The 19,959-nt window shown below is 58.9% G+C and overlaps 2 protein-coding genes across 3 annotated transcripts in view; one reads left to right on the forward strand and one right to left on the reverse strand.

The window, feature by feature from the left end:
- The window catches only part of MEGF6 (multiple EGF like domains 6), a 65,231-nt gene extending 57,241 nt beyond the window's left edge, over positions 1-7,990 (forward strand). Inside the window, exons 21-37 of the mRNA XM_050322358.1 lie at positions 360-491; positions 833-961; positions 1,543-1,671; positions 1,851-1,979; positions 2,276-2,404; positions 2,602-2,730; positions 3,017-3,145; positions 3,412-3,540; positions 4,136-4,267; positions 4,532-4,660; positions 4,790-4,918; positions 5,062-5,190; positions 5,363-5,491; positions 5,888-6,016; positions 6,099-6,227; positions 6,580-6,711; positions 6,850-7,990. Of these exons, the coding sequence (XP_050178315.1) occupies positions 360-491; positions 833-961; positions 1,543-1,671; positions 1,851-1,979; positions 2,276-2,404; positions 2,602-2,730; positions 3,017-3,145; positions 3,412-3,540; positions 4,136-4,267; positions 4,532-4,660; positions 4,790-4,918; positions 5,062-5,190; positions 5,363-5,491; positions 5,888-6,016; positions 6,099-6,227; positions 6,580-6,711; positions 6,850-6,917 (2,141 nt within the window). The 3' untranslated portion in view covers positions 6,918-7,990. The remainder of the gene's footprint in view (positions 1-359; positions 492-832; positions 962-1,542; positions 1,672-1,850; positions 1,980-2,275; positions 2,405-2,601; positions 2,731-3,016; positions 3,146-3,411; positions 3,541-4,135; positions 4,268-4,531; positions 4,661-4,789; positions 4,919-5,061; positions 5,191-5,362; positions 5,492-5,887; positions 6,017-6,098; positions 6,228-6,579; positions 6,712-6,849) is intronic.
- A 231-nt stretch (positions 7,991-8,221) lies between these two features.
- On the reverse strand, positions 8,222-19,574 carry ARHGEF16 (Rho guanine nucleotide exchange factor 16). 2 transcript variants are annotated; one of them, XM_050322677.1, is made up of 15 exons: positions 19,564-19,574; positions 17,549-18,128; positions 16,892-16,943; positions 16,291-16,460; positions 15,968-16,024; positions 15,280-15,440; positions 14,739-14,891; positions 14,213-14,342; positions 13,526-13,600; positions 12,534-12,626; positions 12,038-12,192; positions 11,520-11,699; positions 11,053-11,126; positions 10,545-10,646; positions 8,222-10,121 (listed from the first exon to the last, which is right to left on the reverse strand). In XM_050322677.1, exons 2-15 carry the CDS (start codon positions 18,101-18,103, stop codon positions 9,982-9,984), a joined length of 2,097 nt encoding a protein of 698 aa, XP_050178634.1. In that variant the 5' UTR covers positions 18,104-18,128; positions 19,564-19,574; the 3' UTR covers positions 8,222-9,981. The 2 variants fall into 2 exon arrangements, with proteins under 2 accessions (XP_050178634.1, XP_050178633.1); XM_050322676.1 differs by having other exon boundaries at positions 10,088-10,646.
- Positions 19,575-19,959: the final 385 nt, after the last annotated feature.

Here is a 19,959-nt window from a genome sequence, read left to right on the forward strand (position 1 = left end):
TCCTGCACCCCACTGACCTGTTGTGCCAATCTACGTGGTCATTGCTCCATTCTCGTCCTCGTGCTCTGCCTCTGCCAGGGAAATCTCTCTGAAATCCTTTCCTTTGCTCTGCTCTGTGCAGCTGGTGCCACTGGCCTTTGTGCAGCAGGCTGGTTTGCAGAGCGAATTCACATCAAATGTGAGACAACGTGGCACCCGCTGTCACTGTCCCACTGGGCTCTCTGGGGACCTCCAGCTGTGTTTGTGCCCGAGGGAACGTTGTGACGGGCAGGAAGGCAGCGCTGTGCCCGCTCCCTGCGCTCGGGAGAGGCCGAGCAGGGGGGGTGCACCAGTGATGGGGGGTCCCTCCTGTGTTCCAGCCTGTGACGTGGGGCGCTGGGGCCCCGACTGTGCCCACACCTGCAACTGCAGCAACGGCGACGGCAGCTGCAGCGCCGAGACCGGGCAGTGCCTGTGCGAAGCCGGGTACACGGGCGGCCGCTGCGAGCAGAGTGAGTGCTGCCCCGTGCCCTGCCTGCCTGTACACCCAGCCAGAGTGCTGAGTACACCCCTGCTGCACAGCTGGGATCCAGGGAAAGGCATCGGTCCAGTCCAGTCCCCATCCCAGGCTGTGATGCCATCCCAGTCCTGATGCCTGAGTGGCTCCATCCCGAGGGTGGGGGTTGATGTGGGTACATATCTGTAAGGGCAGGGCAGAACCCGCTGGTCGTTGTAAAAAAGCAGCTACCATGTACTCTTACTCCATTCAGAACCTGATCCCCTGCCATAGCATAGCTTCCCTGGGACCCTGGCAAGAACAGGCTCCTCAATCTCATTTCCTTCTGCTTTCCAGAGTGCCCAGAAGGATGGTTTGGGCTGAACTGTCGGCACCAGTGTCAGTGTGACAACGGGGCAGCCTGTGACCATGTCAGCGGGGCCTGCACTTGCAGCCCGGGCTGGAGAGGAACATTCTGTGAGCATGGTGAGTAGCTGCACCTGGGGATCATGGCCCACAACTCCATCCCACAGGGTCTGTGCTCCTGTCTGGCTTTACTATCCTGTTGCAGCAAAGAGCATCCCTCAGGATGGTCATGGGGTGAACTGCATGTCTGCAAGCTGCTGTCACTGCTTTTCATTCTGGAGGGAAAAGGGCTAGGAAAAGAAAAATGACTAACAAATTGTCAAAGGAGGGAATGCAGTGGATGCACAGCTGCCCTGGTCCCTGTGTGTACATGTTGCACATAAGATCTTGGAACAGCCTCTTGGAAGGGTCCCTGGTGCAGGGATCTGGCTCCCACGCCAGCCTGTGCCATCTCTTGGTGGTCAGGAACCTCATGGCATAGCTGTCCTGATCCACCACAGCTCTGTCCTGCACCTGGAATGTCCAGAGTGGATATGGATCTAATATGTGCTGCCCTGCCAGGGGGGAGCCCTTCCCAGTGACCATCACACCAGTGCAGCCTTATATCGGCCAAAAAGGTCACTGGGAAGCACCTTTTTCTGCTGGGAGGTTTCCAGCTCTGCAGAGTCATCTTGGGAGGATTTCTCCTTTGTTTTCCACAGCCTGTCCCGATGGATTTTATGGACTGGACTGTCAGCAAACCTGTGACTGCCTGAACGGTGCCCACTGTGACCCTGTGACGGGCCAGTGCCAGTGTCCCCCCGGCTGGACCGGCCCCCGCTGTGGCCAGGGTGGGTGATGTCATTGCCTGTAGGACACATTATTTCTCCATAGCACCATAAGACCACCTCATAGAGCATCCATGCAGCAGCCTGGGGTCCTCTCCCAGCCCCTGGGATGGTTGGGGGACCTTGGCTGCTCCAGTTCCCACCTGCTGCCTCACAATCCTGCCTGCTCTGCTCCCCCTCAGCGTGCCAGGAGAACAGGTACGGCCAGAACTGCAGCCAGACCTGCCACTGCTTCAATAATGCCACCTGCAGCCACGTCAGCGGCCGCTGCCTCTGCGCTGCCGGCTGGATGGGACCCACGTGCCAGCAAGGTAATGCTTCCCAACCCAGCCTTCTCCCCTGCCAGCCCTGTAGGAATGCCATCCCTGGGGTGGGTGGAGTGCCATTCCTGGGGTGGAATGCCACTGCCTCTTACCTGAGCAGGTGAAATACCAAATGTCACTTGTGGGCAGCTGAGCAGCCTCAGGGCGTGGTGGGCTCCTCTCAGGGCAGCACTGACGGTGTTGATTTGTGTCAGGCTGTCCACCCGTGGCTCTGGCAGTGGTTGCAGTGAGGTGCCTGCCTCTGCTGTGCCCTCACTGCCATGTTTGTCCTCCTTTTCCCCCAGCCTGCCCGGAGGGTTCCTATGGCAGGAACTGCCTCCAGCGCTGCCTCTGCCGGAACGGCGGCTCGTGCGACCCGGCCTCGGGGGTCTGTGCCTGCCCCGCAGGCTGGATGGGGCTGGCCTGTGAGCTGGGTGAGGAGCAGCCAGGAAACCAGCCCTGGGCCAAGTGTGTCCTGGGGTGGACGGGTTCTGCTGTGAGGGCTGGGGGTGGGGTGCGAGGGGCTGGTGGCACGTGCGGTCCTTGCCGTGTGAGGGGGTGGTGGGTGCTGGAATGGTGGGAGCTGGGATGGTGGGTACCTGGGCAGTGTCTCACCCTGTGCCCCTGCCAGCCTGTGCCCAGGGCCAGCACGGGGCCGACTGCCGGCAGCGCTGCGAGTGCCACCACGGGGGGCTCTGCGACCGCCGCACGGGGCAGTGCCTGTGCCAGCCCGGCTGGACCGGAGACAAGTGCGAGAGCCGTAAGTGGGGCACGGGGGGCCTGGCTGTGGGCATTGATGGCTGCATCAGGAAGGTCTGGGGGCCAGGGAGGGTTTCTTTCAATATAAATTAATGAAAAAAAAAAACACCAACCAAAATGCACAAATTATTTTATTTTTTAAAAAACCCAAGCTGGAGTCTTGTCCTGTGTGAGCACACAGGGACAGACACCAGTCAGGTGTGTGCCTACAGAAACTGCTGGCAAAAAACTCCCATGTCACTTTTTTTGGGTGTAACTTGTCCTCTCTCCCATTTTCGTCCCGGAAGCTTGTCCAGAAGGGCGGTTTGGGGCCCGCTGTGAGGAGCTCTGTGACTGTGGGGAAAATGTCTCGTGCCACCACATCACCGGTGTTTGTGACTGCCCCTATGGCTGGAGGGGCCGGCGCTGTGAGAAAGGTGAGGAACATCTCTGGGCCATGGAGAACCCGGGGAAACTGAGGCTCCTACAGAGTCTGGGAAGGAGGGAAGCTTCATTTTTAGTGAGAATTACAAATTGTGGCAAACATTTTGAGGCTGTGACAAGGGATGCTGCTGGGCTGGCTCGGCACTGTGGGCGAGCACTGGGGCAGGAGCTGCCCCTGGGGCTCTGATGCCTTTCAGGCATTAACCATAATTTCAGATCCATGCAGGAGGCTCACATCCCCATGTTTGTTTTCCCACAGCCTGCCTGCCAGGTTCCTTTGGGAAGAACTGTGCCAGCCACTGCACCTGTCCCCTGGGAGTGCCCTGCCACCACGTCACCGGCCAGTGCGGCTGCCCCGCGGGACTGACAGGCTCTGGATGCGAAAAGGGTATGGAGATGGCAGGGATCCTCTCACAGCTCTGCTGACAGGCTCTGGGAACGTGACGGGTCAAGCAATTCCTACAGAAAATACAGGGGGTGAAAAAGAGAGAGAGCTGTGCCAAGGAGCAGCTCCCAGTCTGGCAGCTGGGTGCATGCCTGCGGAATGTTAGCGGGGCAGAGGGAGCCAAGTGGGAAATCAGAGCTGGGTATTTATCCAGAGGATTAGCAATAAATCAGTATTAAAATGAGCTCCTGTGGGTATGAGCAAGTCTGGAAGAGACAGAGGCATGTGAGCACATTCCTCACCCAGAGGACAGGGTTGGATTTGCTGTGTCCCGTGTGTGGAGTTGGCAGAAATGTGAGGGCAGGTAGGGCTGGCACAGAAAACGGCATCTAATGCCTTTAAGTACTTGGTTTTCCTTTCAATCCAAGTCTTTCCTGGAGTCAGGGAAGCTTTTGCATGTGGGTCCCTTTGCTTTTTGGGTGGCAGAGAACTTTTGCTGCCATAAAAGGCTCCCTAAATCCTGGCTAAAAAAAAAAAAAAGCCTTGCACAGAGGGGTGGGATAGCTCCTGACCACCTTTGTGCCCCCTCTCCTAACAGCCTGCCTGCCTGGAACCTTTGGAGAGGGCTGTGCTCAGATCTGCCAGTGTTCTGGAGCCACCCAGGAATGTCACCCAGTCACCGGTGCCTGTGTCTGTGCCCCCGGCTTCCATGGCCCCACCTGCCAGCTGGGTGAGTCCTGCTCAGTCCCTCTGTGTCCCATCCTGAAATCCCAGTGCTGTGAGTGATGTATGCATGTGAGTTCCTGCAGCTCTGTGTGACAGTGGATCAGAACTCCAAGGACAGTGCCAGCCTGGCACAGACCCGCTCCCAGCAGAGCTCTCTGCTCCTCTCTGGGGAAGCAGCTGTACAAACACACCTGGTGGATTTTCCTGGGATGTCTGGACCCTGAGCTGTATTTTTAGATGCAGAGGCCGCTGTTTCTTCTCCCCCCAGAGTGCTCCCCTGGGTGGTATGGCCGTGACTGTGAGAGGCCGTGCCAGTGCAAGAACGGGGGCCGGTGTGACACTGCCACTGGGATGTGCCACTGCCCGCCCGGCTACATCGGCGCCGACTGCGGCATCGGTGAGTGCCGGCTCAGCCGGAGGGATGGGAGGCGTGGGAGCCTCCTCAGGGGGAGGTGAGCGCTGGGAGCACTCCCACTTCCCACGTGCCCAGCCCTGCTCTGTCCTGACCAAGGATTTCCTCCTCCAGGATGTCCCGCTGGCCGCTACGGCCAGGACTGTGCGGGGCTGTGCTCCTGCGGGGCCGGCGCTACCTGTGACCCCGTCACCGGAGACTGTGTCTGCCCCCCCGGCAGAGCTGGCCCCACCTGTGAGCAAGGTAACCATCAGGGCTCGTGCCTCGGGACAAGCAGGTGCTGCAGGCAGTGGGTTGGGAAAGGTCCTGAGTGGGAACTGATTGCCTTGCCCCGAGATCTCTGCTGGTGGTCCATGTGCCCACCACCACTGCCTCTTGTCCCGCAGGCTGTGAGAAGCACCGGTATGGGGTGGGCTGCCAGCAGACCTGCTCCTGCCACAACGGGGGCCTCTGTGATGCAGCTGACGGCTCCTGTTCATGTGCACCTGGATGGATGGGGAAATCCTGTGAATTAGGTACACCTGACCTGGGTGCATGGCCCTGCACCAAGCAGGAACTGCGGAGCTTGCTCCGTCTGTTCCATACTGGGTCCAGTTTCTGTTATCCCACCTGTGCCTGCAGTGCCTTATCTCGGCTCTCTGAGGTGCAGGTGTGGGGCCGCTGAGCAGCTCTGCCTCTCCCCTGCAGAATGCCCGCCGGGAAGGTTCGGTGCCGACTGCCAGCTCCGGTGCCCCTGCCTGCACAACGGCACCTGCGACCCGGGGACGGGGACCTGCCGCTGCCCCGCGGGGCACTACGGGCCCCTGTGCGAGCACAGTGAGTGGGACAGCGGGAACATCACAGGGGGTGGTTCCTTAAAGCTAATCCACAGGGCAGGACCGTGGACGTGGCTCTGAGATACCAGTGGGCTCTTCCACTGGTGTTCTCAGCAAAGCCTTCCCAGGCAGCGGCAGCAGAGAGGTGATTTCTGACCTCTGCGTGACCCCACAGGCACAGCGGTGCCATCCCAAGGCAGATGGGCACACGCATCCCCTCTGCCCAGGAGTGCTGGGCACTGAGCAAACTGCAGAGCTGAACATGGTGCTCTGTGACCGTGGGCCCCTCTCGGGGAGAAAAGCTCACTGCTTCTCTCTGCTGGGCTGACCGAGGCTCTGCTGCAGCTCGGCTCAGTTCCACCCACCTGTGCTCCAATGATCTCTCTCTCCATCCCAGGTTGTCCCGCGGGTTTCCACGGCGTGGGCTGCCGGGAGCGCTGTGACTGTGAGCACGGGGCGGGCTGTGACCCGGCCAGCGGCCGCTGCCAGTGCCCAGCCGGGCTCCGCGGCGAGCGCTGCCACGCAGGTACCGCCCGCCCTCCTGCCCTGCCCGGCGGGACCCCGAGGGCTGAGCCAGGGGCAGGTGATGTATCCCACCTCTCCAACAGGCTGCAAGGAAGGCACGTACGGCGAGGGGTGCCAGCGGCTCTGTGACTGTGCTGGTGACGTGCCCTGTGACCCGGCCACGGGGCAGTGCCTGTGCCCACCCGGGAAAACCGGCCCCACGTGTGCTGCAGGTGAGCTGAGCCACAGAGGGGCAGTGAGGGAGGGGACTGTGTGAGACGGGGGTGTTTGTAAGCTTGAAACTCTATTTTGAAATGAATGCAAGTCCCTTTTGTTAGAGCTGAATTGTCACGGAAGGGGTTTTCATTCTGGTGCAAGCAAGAGGGCACCTGAACAGCAGTGCTCGCCTCTCCAGCCTCTGTTTTTAGCCAGGCTGGCAGGGGGGAGGGCAAGGACCTCTCTGCCCTATTGTACTCCCAGCCTCCCCTGCAAGCTCTGCCTGCTGCATCCCTGGAAAGGTCTGAGGACATTCCTGCTTGGATGCTGCCACAGGCAAAGACCTGAGCACCTCTGTACCCTCTGCAGACTGCCTGCCCACCCAGTTCGGCCCTGGCTGCCACCTGACCTGCCAGTGTGCCCCCAGCAGCTCCTACTGCAACGCTCGGAACGGGCAGTGCCTCTGCCTGAACGGCCACACGGGACCCACGTGCCGGGAAGGTAAATGCGGGTGCCAGCGAGAGCCAGCGGCTGTGCCTGGGGGGAATCCCAGTGCAAACCCAGTGCCAGTGCTCGGGGGGGGTCAACCCTGCAGCAGGTTGTCACAGCAAGGGCTGACCTGTCCCATTTCCCTTGCAGCCACACAGTCCCTGGCACCCACCAGGTCACCACCACCCCTGGAGGGGCTCTGGCTGGCCGAGCACTAGATCCTGCTCCTGGGATTGCTCCCTCACTGGGACCAAGCAGCCACCTGAAGAAGCCAATGACCTGTTAAGGAACTCATTTATGAGCCACATGAGCAGCTTTCATCTCCTCACAGCCCCAGCTGCTGCTTTTGGGGTTGTCTGAGCGAGGCTGAAGTGCCCAGTATAACCAGTTCACTGTGCCAGCACGGGCTGGCCGTGAGGACAAGTGTGCCAACACCAGTGCAGGCCTTCAGCCAGAGACCAGAAGGACCAGTTCAGAAGGGATCAGTTCTGGTCAGGGGACAGTGGACTTTGGCAGCTCGTGACACATCGCTGGCCTTCATCTTCTGGGTGCTGGGCTTGGGGAGGGGGCTGAAATTGTGGGCCAAATCAGGTATTTATGCACCAATATTTATGGGAAGCTGCACCACAGTGTTGTCAGGACTGATGGCTGACCATGCCAGGCTCTCCTGGGCTTGGGCCTCCTGTGGATGTACTGCCTCACTTGAATTATTTTTTTAATTTGAATTTGCAGTGGTGTTTTACTGTAAATAACTATTTGCTGTGGGGGAACGTGTTGGGCTCCTTGCCCACAGTGCAGGCTGTGCTGGGAGCCTGTTTCTCATGCCAGGAGTTTATCAGCCCATGGAGCTGCCCGTGTCACCTACTCCACCAAAAAGGAAGCTTAAGTCTGGTAATCAAAGATATTGTGTGGAGACAAAGCACTTCACCACCTGGTCAATGCACATCCCTATTGGAGTGTCCTCCCCCAGCCCTGGACCCCGAGTTACATTCTAGTCAGAGCCAGGGGCTGGGAAGGGATAGAGGCAGGAAAAGCAGCTGGCTTGGTGATGGGTATGGAGTCATGGCAAGGCTTCGGCTGCCACCACTCCAGTGCCACCACTCCAGTGCCACCACTCCAGTGCCACTGCTCCAACACCATCGCCCCGGCCAGGGCTCCCACAGCCCCTGAGCCCGGCCCCTCTGTCTGTTTGCACAAAGCTCTGGGGCAGGTGAAGCCCGAGAGCCAACACTGTCAGAGGAACCCTGGCTTTGGGGAGGGAAGGAACAGTCCCGTCCCATCCCATCCCATCCCATCCCATCCCATCCCATCCCATCCCATCCCATCCCATCCCATCCCATCCCATCCCATCCCATCCCATCCCATCCCATCCCATCATCCCATCCCATCCCATCCCACCCCACAGTGGCAGCTGCAGCACAGCCCTGCCCAGGCACTTGGCCTTTAAATTACTCCCACAAGGGGCCAACTGAAAATAATAAAAGAATTGTTTCTTTTCCTGGTGGAATTTATTTTAATCTGTATATAACTTGTAATTTGGGGCTAATTCCTTTCTTATTTTATTTCTTCCTTAACAGTATTTTTTGCATTAGGTATCATTCTTGTGAAGAAATAATGTTAATATAAGTATGTAGTGAAGGACCAAAATCGTGTCGTTAAGGTTGGATGTTGGATGACGGATAACCAGGGAGTAGGAAGATTTTGTCCATGTGCCAAATGCCCCCCATCAGTCCTGCCAGTCGTGCTGCCAATTGTCCAGACAATCATCCCTTGGGTTCCCTTTGCCTTGGAGGAAGGTTCTAGTGATTGCCTTGGCTGGTTGGGAACCAGCACCAGCTCCCCCAGTGCAGGAGGAGGAGGAAAAACACTCTGCCTCAATGGCCCTGCTCCAGGAGAACATGGAAACAGCCTTAAGTGTGAGGATAGATCCATCCCATCCTGCTCCTGCAGTTCTGTCACTCCTGGAAGCTCAGAGCAAACCATGTGTCTGAGCATGGGACCACAATAACCCTGTACCTGTATTTTTATATAATGTGTTTTTTTTCCCTGTTCATATTTCTTAATACAAATTGTTTTTCCTCTTTTCATGTTCTGTCTCTCTTTTGATCATATCTCCTTTAATTTAGCACTGAAGAAAAATGTTAATTTCTCCACAGTTAAGGGAAATAAACAGGAAGCCTGGCTGAGTTTCTATTTAACTTGTGTCAGTCAAATAAATAAACCTGAAATCTGCTCCAGGTGACAGCAGACTGTTAGTCAGGGCTCTGGAGGGTGTTTCCTGAGATGCACATATATATTTGAGAACATGCAGAGGCCACAGTGATGCCACCAGCAGACTGAAGCTTCTTTTTAGGGCTCAGAATAGGAAAATCTGGCTCCTTGGAAGTGACACAGAGCTGTGCTCAGTGACACCAGTCCCCACTAACAGGAAATACGGCATTTGGTGGGATCCAGGAATTTATTGTTACCCCAATTAATCCACAGTTTAATCAGGATAGACATTACATCGATGCTGCCCCTGTGAATCCAAAGTTGACAGTGTGTGGGGCCATCTCACCCCGAAATCGTAGCTGCCTTGTCCCCTGCATGGGGTGGGAGGGGCTGAGCAGGGCCTTGGGAGGAGGGAAAGGCAGGTGGGAGCTGCAGCATTGCTCCTTGTCAGGCCCCTGCTTCCCCCTCTGGCTGGAGCATCCCATTCCTGGCCCCAGAGCTGACTCCATGGGAACAACTCTGGCATCCAGGGGTTTAGAATCACCTCACCTGTGGAGGTCACGGCTGTGCCCAAAGGGGCCAAGAATTATTGGGGTGGGGGGGGAGAGGGAAAAAGAAAAGAAATAGCAGCAGGAGGAAAAACTGGGTCAAGGAGTAAGCTGGGCATAGATTTAAGTTCCTAAAAAGTCCTGGTTCAGGTGTGCTGTCCCTCAACCCAGCCCCTCCCATGTGCAGCTGCTGCCAGCGGGCGCTGGCCCAGGGGACAGCAGGGACAGATGGCAGCGCAGGCACCTCCCCAAGCCGAGAACAGCCACAGCCTTTCCAACCTGAGCCACCTCCTGGGCTGCTCCCGGAGCCTGTTCCGGGTCACCGGTGCCGGCGGTGCCGGGAGCGCTCGGGCGCCGGGTCCCACGCGAAGGAGCTGCTGGTGCAAAGACCAGCCTGGGGCCATCAGACACACACAGTTCCACACAGAAGGCTCCCTGCTCCCTTCTCGCCACGGGCTCAGTCTGCAGAGGTTTGGAGGTCCATGAACAGCCCCCCAGAGGGGTCTCTCTGGTCTCTCTCGGCCTACACGTCGGTCTCGATGCGCAGCCGCTCCATCCGGCGCACGTTGCCCTCCACGGCCAAGCGGCTCGTGATCTGCCGGGCACAGCTCTGCGGGAACCAGCCCCGCTCCCCGTCCCGCAGCCGCTCGCCCCAGCACCACCCTGCGAGCAGAACAGAGCAGCTGGCAGGCATGAGGAAGAACCATGGATCCCGGGGTGCACATGGAATGGGGCTGCACCACCCCCTTCCCACAGAGGTGCTGCAGGCATCCAGGGAAAGCTTGGCTGGGGAGATGATTTCTGATTAACTGCCTGTTCTGGGGTGTTTTTCTCTGACTCCTGAGGTCTCTCCCAGCCACAGCCTGCACACAGGAGTCACCCCTAAGGAACACAGCAGCTGCCCATGGCAGTGCCACCTCTGCCAGCCCCTGGAGCCCACTGTCACCTGCTGGGACACAGCACCAGCTCCCTGGAAACCTCTGTAATCGCTGCAGTCCCAGTTCACGGAGGTCACTGAAGGCTCCCCCCCCAGCTCTGCTAAAGTCAGCCTGTCCCGGCCGCAGCTCCGCGCTCGCCAACACTCACCATCCTCTCCCCCCAGCACCAGGACCACGTCTGCCTGCTGCAGGGACAGCTCATCTGCCTCCTTGGCCAGGTAGGCGCGGGTGATCTCCACCTGGCTCAGGTCTGTGGAGGACAGGGGACAGCAGGGACCAGTGAGAAGGCACGGCCAGGAGCCACAGCCTGGCACGTGTGGCCAGCCCCCTGCCCGGCTGTGACCCCCCAGCTGCCCACCCCAGTACAGCACACTCCCTTCCTGTCCCTGCCCCTTATCCCTCCCAGCTTGTCAGATCTCCTCTTACAACATTCCTGGAATTCCACTGTGCCTCCCAGGAAATGTATTTAAGGTTAATTGTGACTGATAACTTAATGTGAGGTAACTCCTGAGGAACAAGGCATGGTACTGGAGTTCTTTCCCTCAGCACGTGTGTCCTCAGCTCCTTTTCCAGCAGGAGAGGAGAACGAGGCACAAACCTGTGCCTGCAGTGCTCCATTGTAACAGGTAATCCTGGCAGAGCCAGGTATGTGGTACCTCCTTTGGGAGTGGTGTCAGGCTTCTCCTTCTCTCGGTGCATCAGCGCCGCAATCCACCGGGCCCGGTCACTCCTACCAGAGGGACAGCCCATATCAGAGGAAGCCTTAGGGACAGCATCCCTGCTGCCAGCAGCAGCTGGGACATTCCCAGCAGGATGAAGGCTTTCCAGGGCAGTCAGACTGGACAAGCATTTGATTAGAGCATTCAATGTAAAGGCACTTCACAAGCTGTGCACACAGCCCAGGTGCTTTGCTTCATCTGGACAGGGGAAGCTGATACAGGAATTAGATGGGAAACCCAAGAGAGGGAAAGAAACAGAGCCAGGGAGAAGCCTGTGCACGTCCCCATTTCTGGGAGGAAGAAAGGGGAGGGAAAAACCCACAGAAGCCTCAGGGAACTTCCAGGGCACAGTTCATCCCACAAGCCAGAGTGAGCACCCAGCACAGTCCCAGGGGGCCACTCACAGTGTCTCTGCCGACAGCACGATCTCCTCCCGCCGGCCCTCGCTGTCCTTCTCCAGCACCACCCGCAGCAGGTGCCCGCCGGCCTTCCCGGGAGGAGGGGACGGTGGATCCGCGCTCTCCACCTTCTCCACGGTGACCTGGTCCAGCGTGGCGTAGTTCATCACCGTGTAGTTCTCCTCGCTGCGGCACAGACGGGATCAGCGCTGGAGCCGTGTGGGCTCCGAGCTCCCTCCCTGCTCCGAGCCTGGAGGATGAGGCTCAGCAGCACTGCGGGAGCAGCCACCCCAGCCAAGACATGAGGTGATGCCCAGGGTGGGACACGGCTCTGGGCACTTGCACAGAGGCAAACCCAAGGGCAGTGGGACTGGGCACTCCCCGTCTGGCTGACAAGGAGACGCCTCAAAAAGGTCAAACCCGGGAAATCTCGCGCATTTCTCGGGTGTGTGCTGCTCTGGAAATGGAGATTTAACCCCCTAGTTGTTTTCCAGAGAAAGGAAGGGCCCTCCTCCCGGCCTTACCTCTTCTTCTTGGTGATGATGAGGACGTCGTTGAACAAGAAGAGGTAGCAGAGCCGGCCGGCGCCGCGGCGGAAGATCCCGGGCTCCTCCGAGAGCAGCAGGTACAGCTCCCCCCGCTTCAGCAGCCAGCGGGACGCGGAGATCAGCGGGAAAGGCTGAAACAGGGCCAGGACAGGGCTGACTTACTGCCCTTTTCACCAGCAGCAGGCAACACCAAGTCAAGAAGTGAACCTGCAGTGGCCCCGAGGCCACTTGGGATGGACACACCACGTGTTTTTAAGCATCTTTTCCAAAAGAATTTCCACACGGAAAGCAGAGCAGCCAAGCAGCCTGCAACAGCAGGTGACAGTGTCATGGCTTTTCTACAGCCCTTTAGAGAGCTGCCTGCATCCAACAGTCCAGTCAAGGCTTGCCAGAAGGATTCCCAGGACAGGCCTGACCTGCCTGAACAGCACACCCCAAAAGACTTCCCACCACTACTTCCACAAGAGCTCACCTTCTTCTTCCCAAATTCCAGCTGTTTCTGCAGGGTGTACATCTGCTCCGTCCTCTCCATAGCCCGAGCTCCCTCATTGCAGCTCTTGACCAGCTGGGAAGAGAAAAACATCACAAGGGAAGTGGAGAAGGGTTGGATGCTGAGCCCATCCATCTGCTGCATCAGTCCCAGTGCTGCCCCCATTCCCTGAGCAGGAGAGGCAGCCAAATCCCGGCACAGGCTTCAAGCCAGGTTTGGGAAAAGGCAATGGGATGCTCTCCAGGAGACAGAGATGCCACATGTGCTCTGCCTGGAGAAGGACTGAAGTGAACCTGCACCAAAATAAAGCTTCACCAAGGAGCAACATGAAGAGCAAGAATCAATCATCTGAGGAGAGGAGCTAAAGGCAGGAAGAGGGACAATCGGACAGAGGGGAGGACAACACTCGGATGTGCGAGCAGGACAGACCAGGAGCTGCAGGAGCACACTGCCAAGAGCTGGTCTTCTGGGGGACAAAAGGAAGAGTCTGCAGTGGCACACTGGTGGTCACAATGTCTGTGGCCCATTGCCCTCTGTGACTGACCATGGGATGGGAAACCAGAGGGAGATGAGATCCAGGAGCACAGACAGCACATGACTCACAACTGCCACTGCTCCTGCCCTCCACACTTGGCTCTCAGCTTCTCTCACTGCCCTCGGTGAGCAGGTGCCATCCTGTGGCACCTGGAGGGATCTTCCAAGAGGAAGAGGTTCATGGAGATGATGGCACCAAAAAGAAGGGCAAAGGTGACCCAAAGAGAAAAGAGGAGAAGAGGACAAGGAAAAGGAAAAAGCAAGATCAGGTGAAAAAGGTGAGGAGGGAGAAGAGGTTCTCATCCAGCAGCTGTTTGGAGCAGAGGAGTCTCAGGTGAACCGATGCTGGGAGGAAATCGAGAGGCTGGAATGTCAGGATTGGAGCAGCACACTGGAAGGCTGTGCTGGCAGGAGCAGAGGTGGAGATGTGGCAGCCTCACCTTGCTGATGGCCTTCAGAGCTCGGGTGGCAGCTCCGTACGCTGCAGTGCGTGCGTTTGTTTGCTGACGGACAGTCTAGAATTCCAAGATAAGGCGCTTTAGTGACACTGTCCCACAGGGAACGGCGCACCAGCTGCTTCCCTGGGATTTCAGGATCTGAAATGGGCTCATTCCTGACGCTCGGCCTGGCAGTGGGACAGGCACATGGCCAGAGCAAGGTTTAACAGAGCTGGAGCTGTGAACTGGTTCCTGCTGGGGCTTTCATGTCTGGTAAGTGCCTGACCACCACTGGCACCACAGCAGCCCCCTGGCCCTCACCCCTGCAGCCACCACAGACTGGGAGCATTTACTGGAAATCCCATTCCAACAGCTTTGCAATTTAAAGCAGATTTCCATGAAGAATTCAAGCAGGACACTCGTGCCACCCCACCCTGGAACCCAGATATGGCACAAAGAACCTCAGGTTACTCAGATGGGTGGCACCAAGACATGAAGTGTTACTCTCAGAGCTTCAGAATGCACATCTGACACCCCCAAGAAAGAGATCACTCTGGATCTAAATCCTGAATACAGGCTCAGCATCCTGGCCTAGGTCCCAAAGGGATGGAAGTCCAAGCACAGACCAAAGAAGGGAGTAACAGTCACCTCTTCAGAGGAACTAAGCAATGCCACCATGTGACTACTTACATCTAAGAGCAGAGGAAGCCGTGTTACCCTCTGCATAGGGAGAATGAGAAATGAGATCATTGGTAGGCCTCCACACTCTGGTTTCCTTTCAATTTGTTTCAGGGTCTCTTTAAATAAGGGGTTTGTGGTTCTGGAACAGGACAAGAAAGCTCCATTAACTCTGTTCTTCCATAATCGAGATTTTCCAGCAGCTCTCCATGCACAGGAAATGCAGAGTGGTGATGGCACTGCCTCTGGTGCTCGTTGTCACTCTGCTGGCCTCAGAGCACCCAGCTGGGTGGAACAGGGACCAACCCCTCAGTGGGTGGTGCAAAAGCACCCAAATATAAATGGTGAGTCCAGCAAAAGGTGGTGAAGCCACAGATGTACCAACAGTGGACTCAAACCTGACCTGTACCACCAGCACGATCTGAACAGTCTCCACACGTGTCCCTAATGCACCACACAGGAGTTACTGACCTTTGCAATCCCTGAAGCCCAGAGCCCCTCAGAGGCAATTCTTGGCCAGCCCAAGCCCTGTACTCACAGCAGCTTGTCCAGTGTCCTCTGCTGATAGACTTCATTGGAGCAGTAACTGATGTAGGGATTGAAGTGGTTTGAGGCGTGTTCTTCCACTATGTCACTGATGTCAGGGATCAGGAGGTTTTCCTGGTGGCGCTTCTCTAAGTCTTCAAAGAAGCTGGGGAGAGAATTTAAACAACCTCACTACATGACTCCTCAGGGCCAGACAAACAGGGTGTTTCCCCTGCAGCTTTTGCCCAGTTTTCCCAGTGGAGATGGGGCCCCGATCCCTTCTGGTAGGACAGCTCCAGCAGCTGAGACATCTTCCCCAGACACAGGCGCTTCCTCTGTTCCTGCACAGGGTCCCTCCTCCACTTTAGCTCTCCGTAGGATTAGTTTTTGCCCCGCTGGGAAGCTGCAAGGCCTCAACGCCCCCGCAGCCATTCCAAGGGCTGCTGCATCCTCCTCCTGCTGCTTTCCCACATGGACACAGCTCGCCCAGCCCCTGCTCCCTAAGTGTTTGCTCCCCAGCTCCCAGATCTCAGCCCCTGCCATGCCCCCCTTGCCTGGTGCTGACGGTCAGGATGTCACTGATGTTGGAGAAGAGGTGGTGATGCTCCGTCTGCGTCATCGTCTCCCTCAGCTCCTCCGACCGCATGAAGTGGCCCACCAGGATGCTCAGGCTGTGCATGTAGGAGTACTCGGAAGTGATGATCTCAAACATTGCCTGGAAAGAGCAGGGCAGGGAAGGTGCAACAGCACAAACTGATTGAGCAAAGCAGGGAATTAAAACCTGCTAAATCTTATTTACTTTCAGCTGGCACAAAGCCACTGGAAATGACTTGACTCCCAACAGTTTGGTGCATTCCTTTTATCACCTCATGCATGGCCTGGCCAACACCAATAACCTCAGCATGTTTTAGGATGATACTCAAGTTATTGATAAGGCACAGATTATTACACTGACAAAATTACAATTAATAATAAAAATTAATGAAAAAGTTAACAATGACTTCAGATGTTTTCCCTTCCAGTGGCTATTTCCCATCACCATCCTCTGGAGCTGCCTGTTTCCCCACCAAGCCCTTCCAGCACTGCCCAGTCCCAGAGTAGTTGGAAACAACAGCAGCACCATGAACTGAGCTGAACTCGAGCTGAGCCCAGCCCTGCTCAGAGCTGACCCCTGACACAGCCACAGTCCCACAGCCTGTGGTGTCTCCGCTGCACTGCTGGGCACATCCTGGCTCCTCTCACCTCCTGCCTCTTGCGCTCCTCAGGACAGATCCTCTGCAGGATGCCTGCTTCCAGCACCTGCGGGACAGAGGCTGGGATGAGCAGGAATGACGGTCCTTGCACGCCCTCTAGTGCGGTCAGGGGCTCTGCCAGCCACCCCATCGCGCAATCGCCCTGCACACCATCACACTCCACCAGCATTGCCCATCATCACCCACACAGAACCTGCATGTCCCAGCCAGGGCTGGACAGCCCAGAACATCCCGCTGCAAAGACTAACGCTGTGGAATTATGCCCTCACAGCTTTCAGACCCTCTGGGCTGGGGCTGGGCTGCTGCCCCTACCTCCGGGAGCTGGCTCCAGGTCACCTGCGCCGGGCGGTAGCTCTGCACCACGATAGCAGCACCCAGCGGGGATGGCTCCTCTGGGATGGATTCCTCCCGCAAATCCTCGTCTGACTCATGGCTGACAGAGTTCAGCCCTCTCTCACGGATCTCCTGATACAGCCGGGGCTCTGCAGAGGAAAAGGCACGAGGTCAGCGCAGCCTCTCCCAGCCACGGCCCACGGCTTCCCTTCCCACCAGGGCCGCCTCGCCCCGCCAGCCACGAGCCCGGGCTGGCACCTCCCTGCCGAGGTTGGACTTTGCACAGCACTGATTACCCAGCAGCTCCCACTCCCAACAGCCTCCTGCAGCCAGGGCACCGCACGCAGCTCTCCCATTTTCCCTGGGACTGAGCTGGGAGCAGTCCAGCTGCAAGCACGGCAGCAACCCGAGTGTCATCCGCCCTGGGAGTGGGAAAGCAGGGCGGCAATGCTCCACAAAAGCCATGGCCCTCAGCCAGGGACAAGCAGCAGCACACATGGGAAAGGGCCTTGCAGGGATTTGCTTTGCTGAGCAGGGCCCAGTGCCCCACGAGCAGAGGGGACCCGCAGGCAGCACTCACGGTCCTTGAACGAGCCGCCACGCTTCTGCACCCGCTTCCGCCCAAGGGTTCTCTGCAAGGGGAACAGGAGAACACGCTGTGGTTACTGCACTTGTGCCCCTGGGAAAACTCCTTCAGGAATGGGGGAAGTTACCTGTGCCAGTCAGCCCACACCACCCTGTTCTTTCAGCCTGCTTTTTGTCTGAGCTCTGTTTGCCTTCCCCAGGTGACTCAGCTTTCACCTCGCATTATCAGGGTCACACTCTGTAGTTACACCGCTGCCTGTCACATCTCCCTTGCACCTGGACTTTGCCTTCTCTGGAGTCTCCCTTTCCCCAGACCTGCTTCACCCACGTTTGTGTACAACTAGAGCTGCTCACACGAGCCCCACCCTGCAAACATCCCGCAGCCGCCTGCCAAGCGGCCCCAGAGCAGCCACTCCACTCCCCACGAGAGCCATGTCAGCTACTCCCAGGCTCTCCAGGGACCTGCAGCATCTGCGGGTGACACGGAGCTTCCCAAGGCAGCAGTCGTGTCACCAGGCTCAGCAAGGCCTGCCAGCTCCACAGCCAACCAGAGCTGTGGGAGAAAGACCTGGCAGTTCCCCTGGCAGCACCAGGGAAGTGGGATCCCATCCCTTCCTGACAGCAACGGGGTGCCAGCAGGTGCCAAACCCACCTTGTTCCTGCCGGGGCTGCGGTCGGGCGGGGCACTGCCCTCTTCTGACAGGGGCTTCAGCGAGGGGACGGCCTTCGCCGGCTCCGGCTCCGCGCCCAGGCCCTTCATGGCTGCGCGGTAGGACATGTTCCTCAGGTTGCGCTTGAGGGCCCCTCCACCATCCTCCTCATCCTCCGCCTCCAGGGACACGATGGGGACGACTGCCCGCTTCGGGTCGGGGCTCAGGGGCTCCCGGCTCGCCCCCGATGCCGCGAAGCTCTGGTGCCGGGAGGGGCTGTTCTTGGGCTTGGAGGAGACAGCCAAGCTTTTGGGGATGAGCTGCTGGGTGCCCACCTTCAGCGCGGCCGGGCTCTCCGTGCTGAGGATGATGCGGCGGGGCTCGGCCGAGGGGGGAGAGCCCAGTGCCGAGAGCGGGGCGGCATCGGGCGCCCTGGAGTTGCTGTGCCTCCTGGGGGGAGCGGCCAGGCTGGGGGTCTCCGGCCGCACGGGGTGGCATCGGTACTCCAGGAGTAAGGTCTTGTCATCCACAGAGCTGCCAGGGGGGCTCCGAGACATGGCGGCGGCCCAGGGAACCAGAGAGCTGAGGAAGACAGACAGACAGACAGCTGAGCACCTCCCATAAGGCAGTGGGAATTTACGCTGAGCCACAGGGAACCTCGGGACAGCCCAGGACTCAGCCTGCGCCTTCCCTGAGTGCTCCGCAGGGAGAGCCTGTTTGGACACACTCATGGTGCTCTCACTGCCCATGCACCTCTCAGGGCCACCCACGTGCCAGGGCCAGGCTGGCGGCTCCTGCAGACGGCTCAGGATGTGGCCGGGCTCTGGGAGCAGCCAGGCCGTGCCGCAGGCACCGGGCAGGCTCAGACCTGAGCGAGCAGCCGGGCAGGCCTGGAGCACCACTGCTGCCACACCTCCGTGTCCCCTTAATCCCCTTCAGGGACTGGGGGTGCCACCAGGCACCATGGCCAGCCCTCACCTTCCTGAATTCCACCTCCCCCAGGCTGAGTGCTGTGAAATCCCCAGCGGCGCCTCCCTGTGACCCCTGGGCTCCTCCAAGCTTGTACCTGCCCCATGCTGCTCCGAGGAGCGGCTCCACACCGCCCACAAAAACCCCTGCCCGAAGCTCCTCGGTCAGGGCTAAGCTTAATCATCCTCTCCTGTGCCACCCCACGCACTGTGCACCTATGGGACCATGCACCTATGGAACTGTGCACCAATGGAACACGCACAGCCTTTTACGCCCACCCTGTTACATAATTTCAGGAGACACGATGGTTTAATTGCCCTCAGCTGACCCCACTGTGTGCCATCTCCGAGCTGTTCCTTTTCAAAGGCCACAGACCAGGAAACAAACCAAGACTGGACCGTGCATTTCCCTGCATCAATGACTGGCACAAGGACAACACGGACCCATTAACAACAGCTCATTTGATGGAGATGCTGCTCATTCCCCCGTCCTCGGATGCAGGACACAGGCCTCTTGGCCAGAGGTCTGCCAAGTGTCCTGGGATGAGGAAAGCGCCACATTCCGCTCTTAACCCCATCCTGGCTGAGGATGAAGCTTATAAACAGGCCCAGTTCCAGAGGCTCTGGATGCTGCAGCATCCACAGCCCTCGGTGCTGGGTGGAGGGTTGGTGGCCACGCAGGGCGTCGCCCCCCCCATGTCACTGCCCAGGGCAGCACATGGGCACAGCCTGCCGAGGCTCCAGCCCCGTCACTCGGCGCTTCCATCCCCGTGTGCCCCGGGGAGGGTTCTGAGTGGGCTGGGAGCACGGCCGGACACAGCCCTGGGGTGCGCCCAACCCTCCCTGGCCCCGCAGGACTCCGCGACCCGCGGGCAGCGCCGGTGCCGGTCCCGGCGCGGCCCCGGAAGGCGCCCGGAGCCGCTCCCCGGGGCCACCCCCGCCCGGCCCCCGGGAGCCCCGGGGACGGTCCTGACCCCTGTCCCGGTCCCTCCCGCCGTCCCCGACCCCGCCGCAGCGCCCCGGCCCGACCCCCCCGGTCCCGCACCTACCCGCGCCCCTCGGAGCCAGCGCGGCGGCGGCGGGGCGGGACGGGACGGGGCGGGCCAGGGGAGGGACGGGCAAGGGCCGGGGAGGGATCGGGGCGGGACCGGGGAAGGGCTGGGGAGGGGCTAGGGAGGGAGCGGGCCGGCCCCCGGAGGTACCGGGAGTGGTGCTGGGGCCGCTCGGAGCTCGCAGCCGGTGCCCCGCACAGCACGGCTCCGAGCAGCGCTCTGCTCCCTTCCGCGCCCTGTCCCGGGTCCGGCCCTGCTTCCTGGGAGTGAAAAACTCATTAGCTTCGCTGTATCTCGCTGCCTCCTGACTAGTCTTAAGCAGGTGTTCCCACGGAAGCGTCTCTCCCAGCCCCTGGACTCTCAGCATTCCCCATCCCCTAAAGTCGCCTCTCC

This window comes from Myiozetetes cayanensis, unplaced genomic scaffold (assembly GCF_022539395.1).
Source record: "Myiozetetes cayanensis isolate MyiCay16 unplaced genomic scaffold, myiCay2020 scf28, whole genome shotgun sequence".
In the NCBI taxonomy this organism is placed as follows: Eukaryota; Metazoa; Chordata; class Aves; order Passeriformes; family Tyrannidae; genus Myiozetetes; species Myiozetetes cayanensis.

What these genes read in the sequence shown, in the direction of transcription:
- ARHGEF16 (XM_050322676.1), bottom strand. Translation starts at nt 18,103, where the DNA reads ATGTCTCGGAGCCCCCCTGGCAGCTCTGTGGATGACAAGACCTTACTC. An exon ending in TGGCGGCTCGTTCAAGGACC is followed by an intron (nt 16,461 to 16,891) that starts GTGAGTGCTGCC and finishes TTTCCTCTGCAG; the next exon opens with AGCCCCGGCTGTATCAGGAG. An exon ending in AGGACACTGGACAAGCTGCT is followed by an intron (nt 14,343 to 14,738) that starts GTGAGTACAGGG and finishes GTCCTGTTCCAG; the next exon opens with AACCACAAACCCCTTATTTA.